The sequence below is a fragment of the Phyllobates terribilis genome, unplaced genomic scaffold (assembly GCF_046119375.1).
Source record: "Phyllobates terribilis strain yellow unplaced genomic scaffold, ASM4611937v1 Scaffold_5__5_contigs__length_657084704, whole genome shotgun sequence".
NCBI lineage: Eukaryota > Metazoa > Chordata > Amphibia > Anura > Dendrobatidae > Phyllobates > Phyllobates terribilis.
In genome coordinates this window covers 186,293,505-186,306,115 of record NW_027362765.1, presented here as the reverse complement: position 1 = coordinate 186,306,115, position 12,611 = coordinate 186,293,505, and the positions used below count along the sequence as shown (strand labels likewise).

At 40.9% G+C, this 12,611-nt stretch overlaps 1 protein-coding gene across 2 annotated transcripts in view; it reads right to left on the bottom strand.

Moving 5' to 3' along the window:
• Positions 1-12,611, bottom strand: part of WNK4 (WNK lysine deficient protein kinase 4) — a 180,187-nt gene that overhangs the window by 43,051 nt on the left and 124,525 nt on the right. For both annotated transcript variants that reach the window (XM_073683601.1, XM_073683602.1), the window contains exons 5-6: positions 1,279-1,367; positions 145-364 (exon numbers count right to left, since the gene is read on the bottom strand). In XM_073683601.1, the coding sequence (XP_073539702.1) occupies positions 145-364; positions 1,279-1,367 (309 nt within the window). The remainder of the gene's footprint in view (positions 1-144; positions 365-1,278; positions 1,368-12,611) is intronic.

Genomic DNA, 12,611 nt, shown 5'->3' with positions numbered 1-12,611 from the left:
TTTTTACGACATTGGTGGATGATGTTGTTTGTCTCTGCCGCCACTTAATAGGTGACAAACTGATTATTTTGGAGAGGGAAAGGTTTAAACACTCCGCTCAATTCATTTCTCTATATGAAAATGTAGGTTTATTAAAATTCTTACCATCTCCTGAGCCACTTCTTCAGCAACATCCTTGTAGAGGTCAAAGAGAAACTCAATAGCATTATTATCTTTGTATTTGCCATGAAGTTTTTTGGTGTCATCCATCCTCAGCCAAAGCTTCAAGGCTGGTTTAACTCCATCATCCTCCTCAGCAAGTTCAACATGGACTCCAGTGTCCTCCTGAAAGAAGGAGTGTTCGAGCAGGTCCTGGATGGTATATCTGCCAAGGTTGATAGTCATTTATTGATTACAAAATGACAGTATGAAAAACAGCAGAAATGTGAAAACTCCAAATTGCTTATTCATTTGTTCTAACTAATTCACTCTATGTGGTCAATAAATGGTGGAAGAAAATACAACAATGATCCACAGAGTTGACACAGAAAGCAAAAACATGGTTTCATGTTTTTGAACACTTTAGCTGGCTATACACTTGCTGGCCTTCCTACTTCCATCATACTCATGCATTGTTGGCCAAGCCATGCATGTATGTGTTCTGCATGGGGAGAGAGATATAAGTTGCTGTCAGACTCCACTGGTGGTGGCTCACCTTCATCAAGAACAAAATAATCGGAAACAAAAGGATTTATCTTGGACAAACCTACTGATTTCATCAAACAATGTAATTAAATGGTTGCCTTGATTCTCTTCCACGATCTCGCAGAAATAAGAGTCAGGCATGTTGGATTTCACCATGTCTAACCCTTCTTCTTTCTGTGACATCTTGAAGGTGAATAAGGGCAACTGCTGAAAGATGTTGGTGGATGAAATCAGCAGGTTATTCCAAGATTAATCGTGGCCATCTTTATAAATCTAGAACACTTATGTCACTAGTACTCTCCAGTTGTCCTCTATTGTCCTTCATATACTTCATATATCATGTAACGTCTATAACTGAGACAAGTATATAGATTCCATTCACTTCTGAGGTGGGTTAAGGTGATGCCACATCAGAGCTTTAAAGTGAGAATAAATGTAAATAAAATAATTCGCTGACGTTCACACCAAAGTTGAACCTTTGATTGCACAACGACAACTCCCTAATTGTCTCTCCACACCTCTCCACTAAGTCTGTGCACCTATTGTGCTGTGATCAGGTCAGTATAGTTACTCATCTTCTTGAGGAGAGTTTACCTTTCATTCTTGTTCATGCGTATACAGCCCTCGATGATCTCTTTAAGCTCTGGGACTTTAACTTTATAGAAACTGTCTGGCTTCATGCCCTGCAGACGATGAAAAGAAACATAATGTCAGGTCAGAAAGGTTTGGCCTAGCATAGTTCTGTATGGAAAGGCTGAAATAGTAACATGCTGACGACCTGCAGACTGGGCACACAGAATGAGGGTGACCATAAAACAAGGCTGGATGCCAGGAGCTCAGGTTAAACAGAACTTGTTCTCTTCTATATATAACTAAGAATCCCAAAACACCATGTTCTAGGCACTAAAAGTACTAGCGTATTCTTGTAGTTTAGTATTTTGTAACTGTAAGGTGAAGATTCTGTCAAAAGTTAGGAACTCCTTTTAAGGTTAGCTAAACATTTAAATATTTATTTTAAAGCCCCTATTTATTATTGTTAATCAGTGGGGGGCCAGATCCTGAGATCCAAACCAAATGCTAAAATCAAGTGGTGAAAAATCTCCTTTTATCTTTGAGGGTGAGCAGAGTGGTTTACTGACCCATAGACTTTCTATTGATCTTGTACACCATTCCACTTGTGCTTGAGGATAAACCAAGTACTTCAACTACTTGATTGGACCAAACAGTGGGCATATAAGAACTCAAGCCTCCGCCAGTTAAAGCCGTTGTTCACTATTGGACAACCCCTTCTTAACAGCTAAAGTGCCCATCATAAAATAAAAAACTCAAATACTTACCGGTGACTCCCTAACCGGCATAGTTCCTCCAATATCAGCTCCCTGTCCCCTGGCAGTCATGTGACATTGTTATGTGACCGTTGAAACCAATCAGCGGCCACTGATTAGCTGCAATCTTCAGTATTCCGCCAGAGCATACATCAACTCTAACGCAATACTGAAAGCTGCAGCCAATCAGTGGCCACTGATTGACTGCACCACAAAGTAAATATATGTTTTTTTCTATTTTATGATGGACCATTGAGCTGTTAAGAAGGGGTTGTCCAGCAGTGGACAAGACGTTTAACACTACTATGGCTATGCCATATTACAAACAGTTTTAAACCCACCTAACAAAGTGAAATAAATGTGCATGAACAAATCTACTGTGACTCCATTGCAAAAGCAAACAAACTAAATTGCGCAGCAACACTAGCAGACACTAAGATATATTCAAACAAATATTTGTATTATTTTAAATTGCATTACTACTGCATTTAGTAGCACATTTTGATCAAAATGTGTGAGACTATCTGCAACAAGAAGATAAAAACACTCAGATGGGTCTTTACATTAGACAATGTACCCATAGATTACCTTACATTACCTCTTTGTTGTACAGGTACGGCTTTTTTAAGGGGAGTCTGTCGGCACAAAAAGACTGTTAAAACCAATTACAGGTACTAAGTGCACCCTTGGCATGGCTAAGCAGATCAGTGCACCTTCCCACCTACTTGTTTTCCATCTAACTGTGCCCTCATCTTCCTCATTGACAGCTCCAATGTTACATGAGCAAGAAGAGGGTAGAAAAAGATGCAAAAGGAGTAGTGCACCGAGCACCTGTGCTTTGTTTGAACAGTCATTTTGTGTGGACAGACTCCCTTTAAGTTTTAAATTTAAAATGATAGGAAAATAAAAATTCATTGAGTCTATGAATAAATTAGATGATAGACACAAATAGGGTCCGTCAGGTTTCTGTCATGGTGTCCATCATTTTACTGGAAGAAACAATGCAGTGTGCTGTGCTATTTCTTTGTGCAAAAATAATGGAATCAGCAATGGTGACTTAGATGCAGAGGTAAACGAAACCGACTAGAGGCATTAAACGACTGTGATCGTGAAATATTTACTAATCAACGGTCAATTACTAGGCTTTTTACACAAGCAGTCCAATCATAACGATGCCCATTAAGCGATCTGTAATAAATAAATCTGTGCACATAGGCTGCCATTGTTCTCGGCAGCGCGAGTCCTGTTTGCACAGGACGATATGCTGTTGAGAACGATGATCTTATGTGCTGCACAAAAGCTCATTTCACCTGATGAATGACCGTTTTGTTTGGTCGTCAGGTGAGGTAGCCTATTTACACTGAAAGATTATTGTGAAATGTTCGTGATACTCTTTCAGTGTAAATGAACCTTAAAGGGGTTGTTCGGCCGTAGGCTGGAAGTCTGCAGTTACTGAATGTGACTGCAGACTTGTGAATCCTCACAACCTTTGCACTGCACACTGTGAGGATTCTCCGGTATCTTCACCAGTAGCGGGCGTTCGTGTGACAGCAAGTACGCGATTTGCATACTCCTGGCCACATTCCAACTAGACATACAGTACAGACCAAAAGTTTGGACACACCTTCTCATTTAAAGATTTTTCTGTATTTTCATGACTATGAAATTTATACATTCACACTGAAGGCATCAAAACTATGAATTAACACATGTGTAATTATATACTTAACAAAAAAGTGTGAAACAACTGAAAATATGTCTTATATTCTAGGTTCTTCAAAGTAGCTTTGATGACTGCTTTGCACACTCTTGGCATTCTCTTGATGAACTTCAAGAGGTAGTCACTGGAAATGGTTTTCACTTCACAGGTGTGACCTGTCAGGTTTAATAAGTGGGATTTCTTGCCTTATAAATGGGGTTGGGACCATCAGTTGTGTTGTGCAGAAGTCTGGTGGATACATAGCTGATAGTCCTACTGAATAGACTGTTAGAATTTGTATTATGGCAAGAAAAAAGCAGCTAAGTATAGAAAAACGAGTGGCCATCATTACTTTAAGAAATGAAGGTCAGTCAGTGTGAAAAATTGGGCAAACTTTGAAAGTGTCCCCAAGTGCAGCTGCAAAAGCCATCAAGCGCTACAAAGAAACTGGCTCACATGAGGACCGCCCCTGGAAAGGAAGACCAAGAGTCACCTCTGCTTCTGAGGATAAGGTTATCCAAGTCACCAGACTCAGAAATCACAGGTTAACAGCTGCTCACATTATAGACCAGGTCAATGCCACACAGAGTTCTAGCAGTAGACACATCTCTTCAACAACTGTTAAGAGGAGACTTTGTGCAGCAGGCCTTCATGGTAAATTAGCTGCTAGGAAACCACTGCTAAGGACAGGCAACAAGCAGATGCGACTTGTTTGGGCTAAAGAACACAAGGAATGGACATTAGACCAGTGGAAATCTGTGCTTTGGTCAGATGAGTCCAAATTTGAGATCTTTGGTTCCAACCATTGTGTCTTTGTGCGACGCAGAAAAGGTGAACGGATGGACTCTACATGCCTGGTTCCCACCGTGAAGCATGGAGGAGGAGGTGTGATGGTGTGGGGGTGCTTTGCTGGTGACACTGTTGGGGATTTATTCAAAATTGAAGGCATACTGAACCAGCATGGCTACCACAGCATCTTGCAGCAGCAAGCTATTCCATCCGGTTTGCGTTTAGTTGGATCATCATTTATTTTTCAACAGGACAATGACTGCAAACACACCTCTAGGCTGTATAAGGGCTATTTGACCAAGAAGGAGAGTGATGGGGTGCTACACCAGATGACCTGACTTCCACAGTCTCAAGACCTGAACCCAATCCAGATTTTTTGGGGTGAACTGGACCGCAGAGTGAAGGCAAAAGGCCCAACAAGTGCTAAGCATCTCTGGGAACTCCTTCAAGATTGTTGGAAGACCATTTCCGGTGACTACCTCTTGAAGCTCATCAAGAGAATGCCAAGAGTGTGCAAAGCAGTCATCAAAGCAAAAGGTGGCTACTTTGAAGAACCTAGAATGTAAGACATATTTTCAGTTTTTTTTACACTTTTTTGCTAAGTATATAATTCCACATGTGTTAATTCATAGTTTTGATGCCTTCAGTGTGAATGTACAATTTTCATATTCATGAAAATACAGAAAAATCTTTAAATGAGAAGGTGTGTCCAAACTTTTGGTCTGTACTGTATCTGACCTCGCTGAATGCAATTGCATTAAGCAAAGCCGCGCACATTTCATCGGCATGTTACCACATGTATACAATTCGCATACTTGCGGTCACGCAGCCGCCGCTCCCGGTGCCAGCACCTTAGGATACTCACAGAGCACAACGTGCGCAGTGCGAGGATTCACAAGTCTTCAGTCACATAGGATGACTACAGACTTGCAGCCTAAGACCGGACAACCCCTTTAAGTCTCCTGTTAATCTATGAATACTGTAAAATGAATACTGCTACAAGATGGAATAAACCTTTATATTTACTCTACCTGTTCTCTAAACGCTTACAAAGCTATACTGTCCCTAGAGACCCTCATTGTGAGTGCAGATCACAGCTCCTAATCCTCTCCATAGTTCCCTCAGCAAATGCCATATGAGACTCGCATGGCTCTGTGTTGTGTATCACATCTCTAAATGTATATTATCAGCACCGTAACCAAGACGAGGCGCGGTAACTGTAGACGTACTCAGGACCAATGGAGCTTAAACCAGTTTTATTGTCCTAATTAATTTAGTGCTGATGTGTTAAACACACACATACTCTGCAGAAGCACACTGGGTTTTACATAATGCATAGCACTTAAAACACAAACTGACAGGAGGAATCTTATAGGGATTGTATCGTTAAAATAAATTTAATCCCTGTAGCTCAATAATTTATCTTCGAGGGTTCTTGAAGTAGCAGCTATTTATCTTACACATTTCTAGAGGGTGTGAACGCAAGGTACAATTTGTTCCATTTATGACCTGCTGTCTTGTGCGCCATAATGCTTACATGCTTTCTATCAAGCACATTGATTTACGCTAGCACATAAATTGTCAATAGGTATTTTCTCTTTAATAAAATATTATGTGAATTTGTAAGGGCACTGAACATACTTTTTTTCCCCTTTTTTAAGGTATAAAGACTTTGGGGTCGATTCACCAAACAGTTTTCATCAGAATTCAGCCATAAAACTGTTTGAATTGTGGCAAAGTTGTTGCACTTGTAGGTTTGGTGTTCCAGTAATTTTTTAAAAGTGGGCGAAGCTTAGCCGGGAAGGAGTACATTCCTTGTGGTGGAGCATGGCAGCCGAAAGATATGCCAAATTCATTGAGGTAATAAATTTGGTGCGTCTTACTCCAGTAAATCCTTCATCAAGACTGGCATAGAGTCAGAGGGCCTAATAAAAGTCTCTTGCGCCAAGAGAGCGGAGTGCAAATAGTATCCTACATTTGGCCTGTGCAGAGTGCTTGGCTTGGGGCTTATCCATCTGAGGAGAGTAAGTGAATTAGAGTCTAGTGTGGACTTGTTCATCGTGGGACCATTGGTAGCCGTAGTGGCATCGCAGAAGGAAATGGATTGGAAAATGAAGAGAATGTGATACAAGGTTGGTAGAAATACTGCACAGTGGTCCAACTCAAGAGTGGACACAGACAGAAGAGGCACCCTGTTCAAGAACAATACACGAGCCCTTTGCAGTCCAATAGATCATCATAATGCCCAGTTCCACCTGCTTTAGAGAAAACAATGGGTCCCCTTAGCTCTTGAGCCCCTGTGCGGCTGCACATGTTTGCACCAATGGGAACAGCATGTAGCAGAGAGTTGGCTGCCCTGAAGCCTATAATGAGGCCTGGTTAATTTAGTCCTGTGGTGCCATGGACTATGTGGCACTGTACTAGGAGTGTTTATAGAAATAGGGCCATACGTAGAAATGACCCTCCTCCATACTGAAAGTTTTGTTTCAAAGTTGAACTGTGAGTTGATGTGTTACAGAACTACAAGTTCTACAAACAAAGTTGAAGCAACCCTGTCTAGAGATCAATGTGGGGCGACAAAGATCACAGGCTTCTGTGAAGCTAACATGGACTACAGGGAAAGTTAAAAGTGCTGTATTCCAAAGACTGTTCAAGTTGTCTTCTAGAGTGAAGTGCAACCACCAAGTGTTTGTGCCTTAGTTCTCCATCAAACTATCAAACTTGTTGTATCACTGTGTGTAAACAAAGGAAACAATCTTTTGTTTTAATCAACTTTGGTCTGAGACTGTTTAAAAGGGGACCACCATTTTTTTAATAAACGTAAGTAGTACCAAGTAACTTGGTTTCACAATTTATGAATTTCCAAGGATAATGCAATGCACAAGAATAAACAGTACAATTACTATTTAGTATTTCTTATCAGTTCAGTATTTTTACTCGCTTACATTTTTTTTTAATAATGGAACATCACACAATCCAGGACCATGATGTTGATCTCTCAACCAGAGTTATAAGTCTAGAAATCATATAATGAATAAATAACTATTCATTCTCTGATTTTTCCCATAACTTTAAAACCTAAAAACAGAACTTTTCCTGGGCACAAAGGGATTAAACCAGAGGAAACCTTCCAGTCTGTGAATGTGTTGTTATGAAACAAAAATTGGAACTTCATTGCACTAGGATTAACTTCAATGGAGAAAAAGAAATGGTAGGAAAAAGTCGGAAGAATAGTAGCACTTTATAATTCACAGTAAATCAGAGTGATTTAGAAATTTCCATACACAGCAAATAGTGAGCCTCAAAGTTTCCAGGTTCCATCATTTGTCAAAGTGGTCCTACAGCGTGGTCTTTATGGTATGGAGATCTCAACTAATTCAAATTTCAATTATTAGGTTTTTGGTGATGATAGTATACAAGAGTACAAGGGTGTAGCCATAAAGGGGACAGAGTTTCAGTCACACCTGGGCTCTGGATCAACGGGGGCATAAAAGGTCCCTTTGGCCCATATTAGAAGACCAAATGTGATGCTCACCTTGTGAACTGGACCCACTAAGCCTCAGATCTGGTTGGGTACATGGACCCCAGGGGTTGGTGCAGCTGGCAGGATGGCACATGGGAAGCGAGGATGTGCCACACTCAGGAATCTTGAGAGCAGCAGGACCGAAGTAGACAGCAGGGATTGAAGCAAGTTAAGAATGGTGTACACAGCAGCTGAAGTAAACCAAACTAAAGTCTTTAATCTCAAACTGAAGACAGAGGTGTGTGTCCTAATGCCCCTTAAATAGGTTCATGGAGAAGATGTCACTAAGCCATGTTGGGCACGCTACAAAACCCGACGTGAAGCACAAAAGAAGACAGCGAACTGAGGTGAAGGAAGTCAAGCCTGGGATACCCGCGACAGGTGTGTAACACCAATACTTTTAAAGACCAGTGATAGTCGGGGGCCTTGTTGAGGATTTTACTTTGGGGCCAATGTGTTATATTACTTGAAGGGCAAAAATCATCCAAAAGACACTTTCAAAATAAAAATATGCACAAAACACCAGACTCGTTCATGTTTTACAATTAAAGTCACAGTGACCATTTTCCTATACATATGGGTACTGTTGAATCGCCTCATATATTAAAGATGGCTGAACATGTCCTGGTCCAACTGCTGTAACAGCTAACATTCCCGAAAAATATGTGCTCTGTCGATATGATTTAGTAACAAATCTAGCTGCCCAATCTTGGCTCACAGTAAAGTTGCAGAAAAACTTGGATTGACAAGGCTTAGACTTCAAAGTCAAATGTTAAGGCAACTGAACATCCCTTTACGCAACATTAAACTGGAAATCTTGTATAAAAAGCAACACTGTCATAAAACAACTTTAATGTACAGGGTATTATATAAACAAGAATAGTCTTATGGCTAGTGACAGGGGCTGACCTCTAAATTCTATGCACCTCACTTGGCCTCAGATAATTCGGAGAACAGCACAGTCAGTCCAGTCCCTGTAAACAATATTTTTTAGCTCTCTCTATGGTTTGTTTTCTCTGGCAACCTAAAGCTCAGGATGAATGCGCAGCTTGTGCTGCCTCGGTTAATAGAGTGGTTCATGGGTTTTAGAGCAGGAGATCATTGGTGAGAGGGAGGGAGTGTCAAGAGCTGCCTACTTGTTGATGCAGGAAACCATAACAGAGACATGAGTCTACCTACGCCTAACAAAAGTAGTGGAACTGATCTTACATAGTCCAGTAACACGTTAAATAAAGGAGCACTTACCGCAATATTACATTTTCAACGCACAAGACTAATAACCAATATATACTTTTGGAATATACTAAGACTTAACACTTTCTTAAGAAACTGCACATGTAGTTATTTCCTTTCTTAAGAAACTGCACATGTAGGTACTTCCTATCGTATTAGTATTAGGATTTGCTTCCTCACAGGGAGAGATTCCGATAAAATCATACAAAGCTTGTAGAAAAGTGTAATCCTGTTGTCCTGACCCCCCACAGCAAGTTAAACCACATTTGGTTCACATACACAGTCCAATATGTACAGTAACTGATCTGATTCTCATGTTCAGTAAATTGCCATCAACTTTTCTTTAGCATTCTACCAGCACTATAAGAAATGAAACTTCCCTAATTTCCCAGCATACATTGCTCTTGCCCTTGTCCATCAGCTTTCCTGCCCCAATCTGACTCCTACCTGTATGACAAAAAACAGAATAGAGAGACAAAGACCAGCCCCACTTCCTGAAATCTGTCTCAGTGTCTCTCCGGCTGGAGACAGATTAGGGCCGATTCACATAGTGTTTTTTCTATGTTCAGTAGCCTTGTTGGCGCTTAAGTCCAAACCCCACTGCAAAACGTGACTCAGGCATATGCCCTGAAGGGGACATGGACTATAATTATGCAGACAGAGTCAACGTGTGCTCTGTCGTGCATCATTTTTGGGTGTTTATGCCTATTGGAGGTAGGCACCAAGGCAAAGAATCATAGAATAATAGCCTGTTAGAGATGGAAGGGACCTCCAGGGTCATCGTGTCCAGCCCCCTGCTCAATGCAGGATTCACTAAACCATCTCAGACAGATGTCTGTCGAGCCTCTGTTTGAAGACTTCCATTGAAGGAGAACTCACCACCTCTCGTAGCAGCCTGTTCCACTCATTGATCACCCTAACTGTCAAAAAGTTTTTTCTAATATTTTTCTAATATCTAATTTGTATCTTCTCCCTTTTGGTTTCACGACATTGCTTCACGTGTTTCCATATGCACATGGGAAAAACGATGATGCCTCTAAGCTGTGACATCCCTTCAGATATTTGTACACAGCTACTAAGTCTCCTCTTAGCCATCTTTTTTTCAAGTTAAACATTCCCAGATCCTAGTTTAATCGTTCATTGTAGGACATAGTTTTCCGTCTGCTCACCATCCTGTTAGCTCTGCTCTGAACTTTCTCCAGTTTTTTTATGCTTTTTTTTTCTTAAATGTGGAGCCCAGAACTGGACACAGTATGAGCTAGACTGTATGCTTCTCTTAATCGCAGAACTGTGTTTGCCTTTTTTGCCACTGCATCACACTGTTGACTCGTGCAGTCTGTGATCTATTGGTATACCCAAGTCTTTTTCACACATGCTGTTTCTTAGTTCTATTCCACCCATTCTGTAGATGTCATTTTTCTTGCCCAGATGTAGAATCCCTGTTAAATAACATTCTATTAGTCGCTGTTCATTGTTCAATATTATCTAGATCCTTTTGAAGCCTTTCTCTTTCTTCTCTAGTGTTAGCTATCCATACTAGCAGATCAGGTTCCCCCTCAGAGAAAGGGCAGGGTTCATCTGGGATTTGAACACGGGACCTCTCGCATGCCAAGTGAGAATCATACCCCTTGATCAAAATTGTTCGATCTGGCACCGGCTCAGAGCGGTCACTGAACCTCCTGCTGAAGATTCAGCTTCTCCACGTCAACAGAGCAGTTTTTTCTCTTCCCGGGCTGCTCTGTTGACAAGGCTCACTGCAGTTATGCAGCGGGGAGCTAGTTGTCAATGAACATGACATCGGCAGTCACGCCCCGTCAACAGAGCAGAGTGGAAGAGAAGCTGCTGATCTGTTAACGTGACACGTGACATCAGCGGAAGCTGCAGAATCGCCGGCAGGAGTGGACCGTGACCACTCTAAGCAGGCAGAGATCTACGCTGGCCAGAACAGGCAGGCAGTTAACAATTACCTGCCTATTAGTTCTTATGCCCATAGCATTAAGTTAATATAGCCTTGGATAACCCTTTTAATTTTTGAGCAGTCGCATTCTTCATAATGCTTTCTACTCTACACAAATAGGAGAAAAAACTAATTTTTCTAGCTCACTTTTGAGGAAAAAAATATCACCTCATATGGAATTTAGTTTATAGCAAGTCTGACAAGTTGCAACCGGCTCTTAGGGTTCAGAACTTCTCGGAATCAAATTATACTGATCTGAATGACGTGATTAGATGAACTTAAGGACAAGATGAAATAATCATAATTGTCTAAATTATTAGAGACTTAATTTATGTTGGTGCTTGAACCGGAGAATCCTTTGTGATTAATGGCTACAGTAATTGCATATCTAGCAGGCAGTTCTTGTAATATTTACCATGTTTCAACTCTTGACATGTCGCTGTTTACGTGAAAATCAATAGCGGCATTATGTTCACATCTGGAACACCAGAGCATAAAACATATACCCCTGGTGCTGCGGTGTAAACGGCTTTTGCTTGGTGTAGTTGAAGCTGGTATGAATTTACTAAAAAAAATGACACTAATCATTAGTGGTGCATTAGGTGACATATAATTAAAGAGTTATTACAAAAAAAAACAAGATATCCTCTATCCATAGGTTAGGGGAAACTTGCTGATTGCGGGGGGTCCGATCGCTGGGACTCTTCTTGGGACACCATCTTGAATGGATCCCTCCTCTGCTGGGATTGTGTCTTGAATGGAGTGGCAGTGCACATTGTAGACCACCTTTCCATTCACTGTCAATGAGTTTGCCCCGAAAAAGCGAAGTACAGCTCTCTGCTTTCCCTTAGAAAATGAATGGGGTGGAGGTCACGCATGACAATTCTTTCACTGTTTTTGCAGCATTTTTTCACCATTAGAAAGCAATGAGAACGTGAAAAAACACAACAGTGTTTTATTTGCGGCATTTTGTAAGCGTTTTTTTGTGAATAAAACTAAATTTATTAAACATGCACTGTAGAAATCTGCACCCCAAAAAAACATGCCAAAAACAAGTAAAAAGCACTTTGCCAAGAGAGCAGGTTTTGGCTGCAGAAAAAAGCTGCAAAAATGCTGCATGACATAGCCTTAGGGTAGTCCAACTTCTGCAATATATGCATTGCAAAATACTTTCTAAGGCCACTGCCCCACTATTTGGGCAATATTCAGTCAGTATTTTTTCTCAGGAGTGGGAGCCAAAACCAGGAGTGGGTGATAAATGCAGAATTAGTGACTTGTTGCTATTATACCTTTTCTCTGATTGTTCCTCACCTCCTGAGAAAAAATACTGACCAGATACTGACCAAATACTGATAGTGAGGCCGTGGCTTAGATGCTTAACAGGACATGATATTTTTTAGG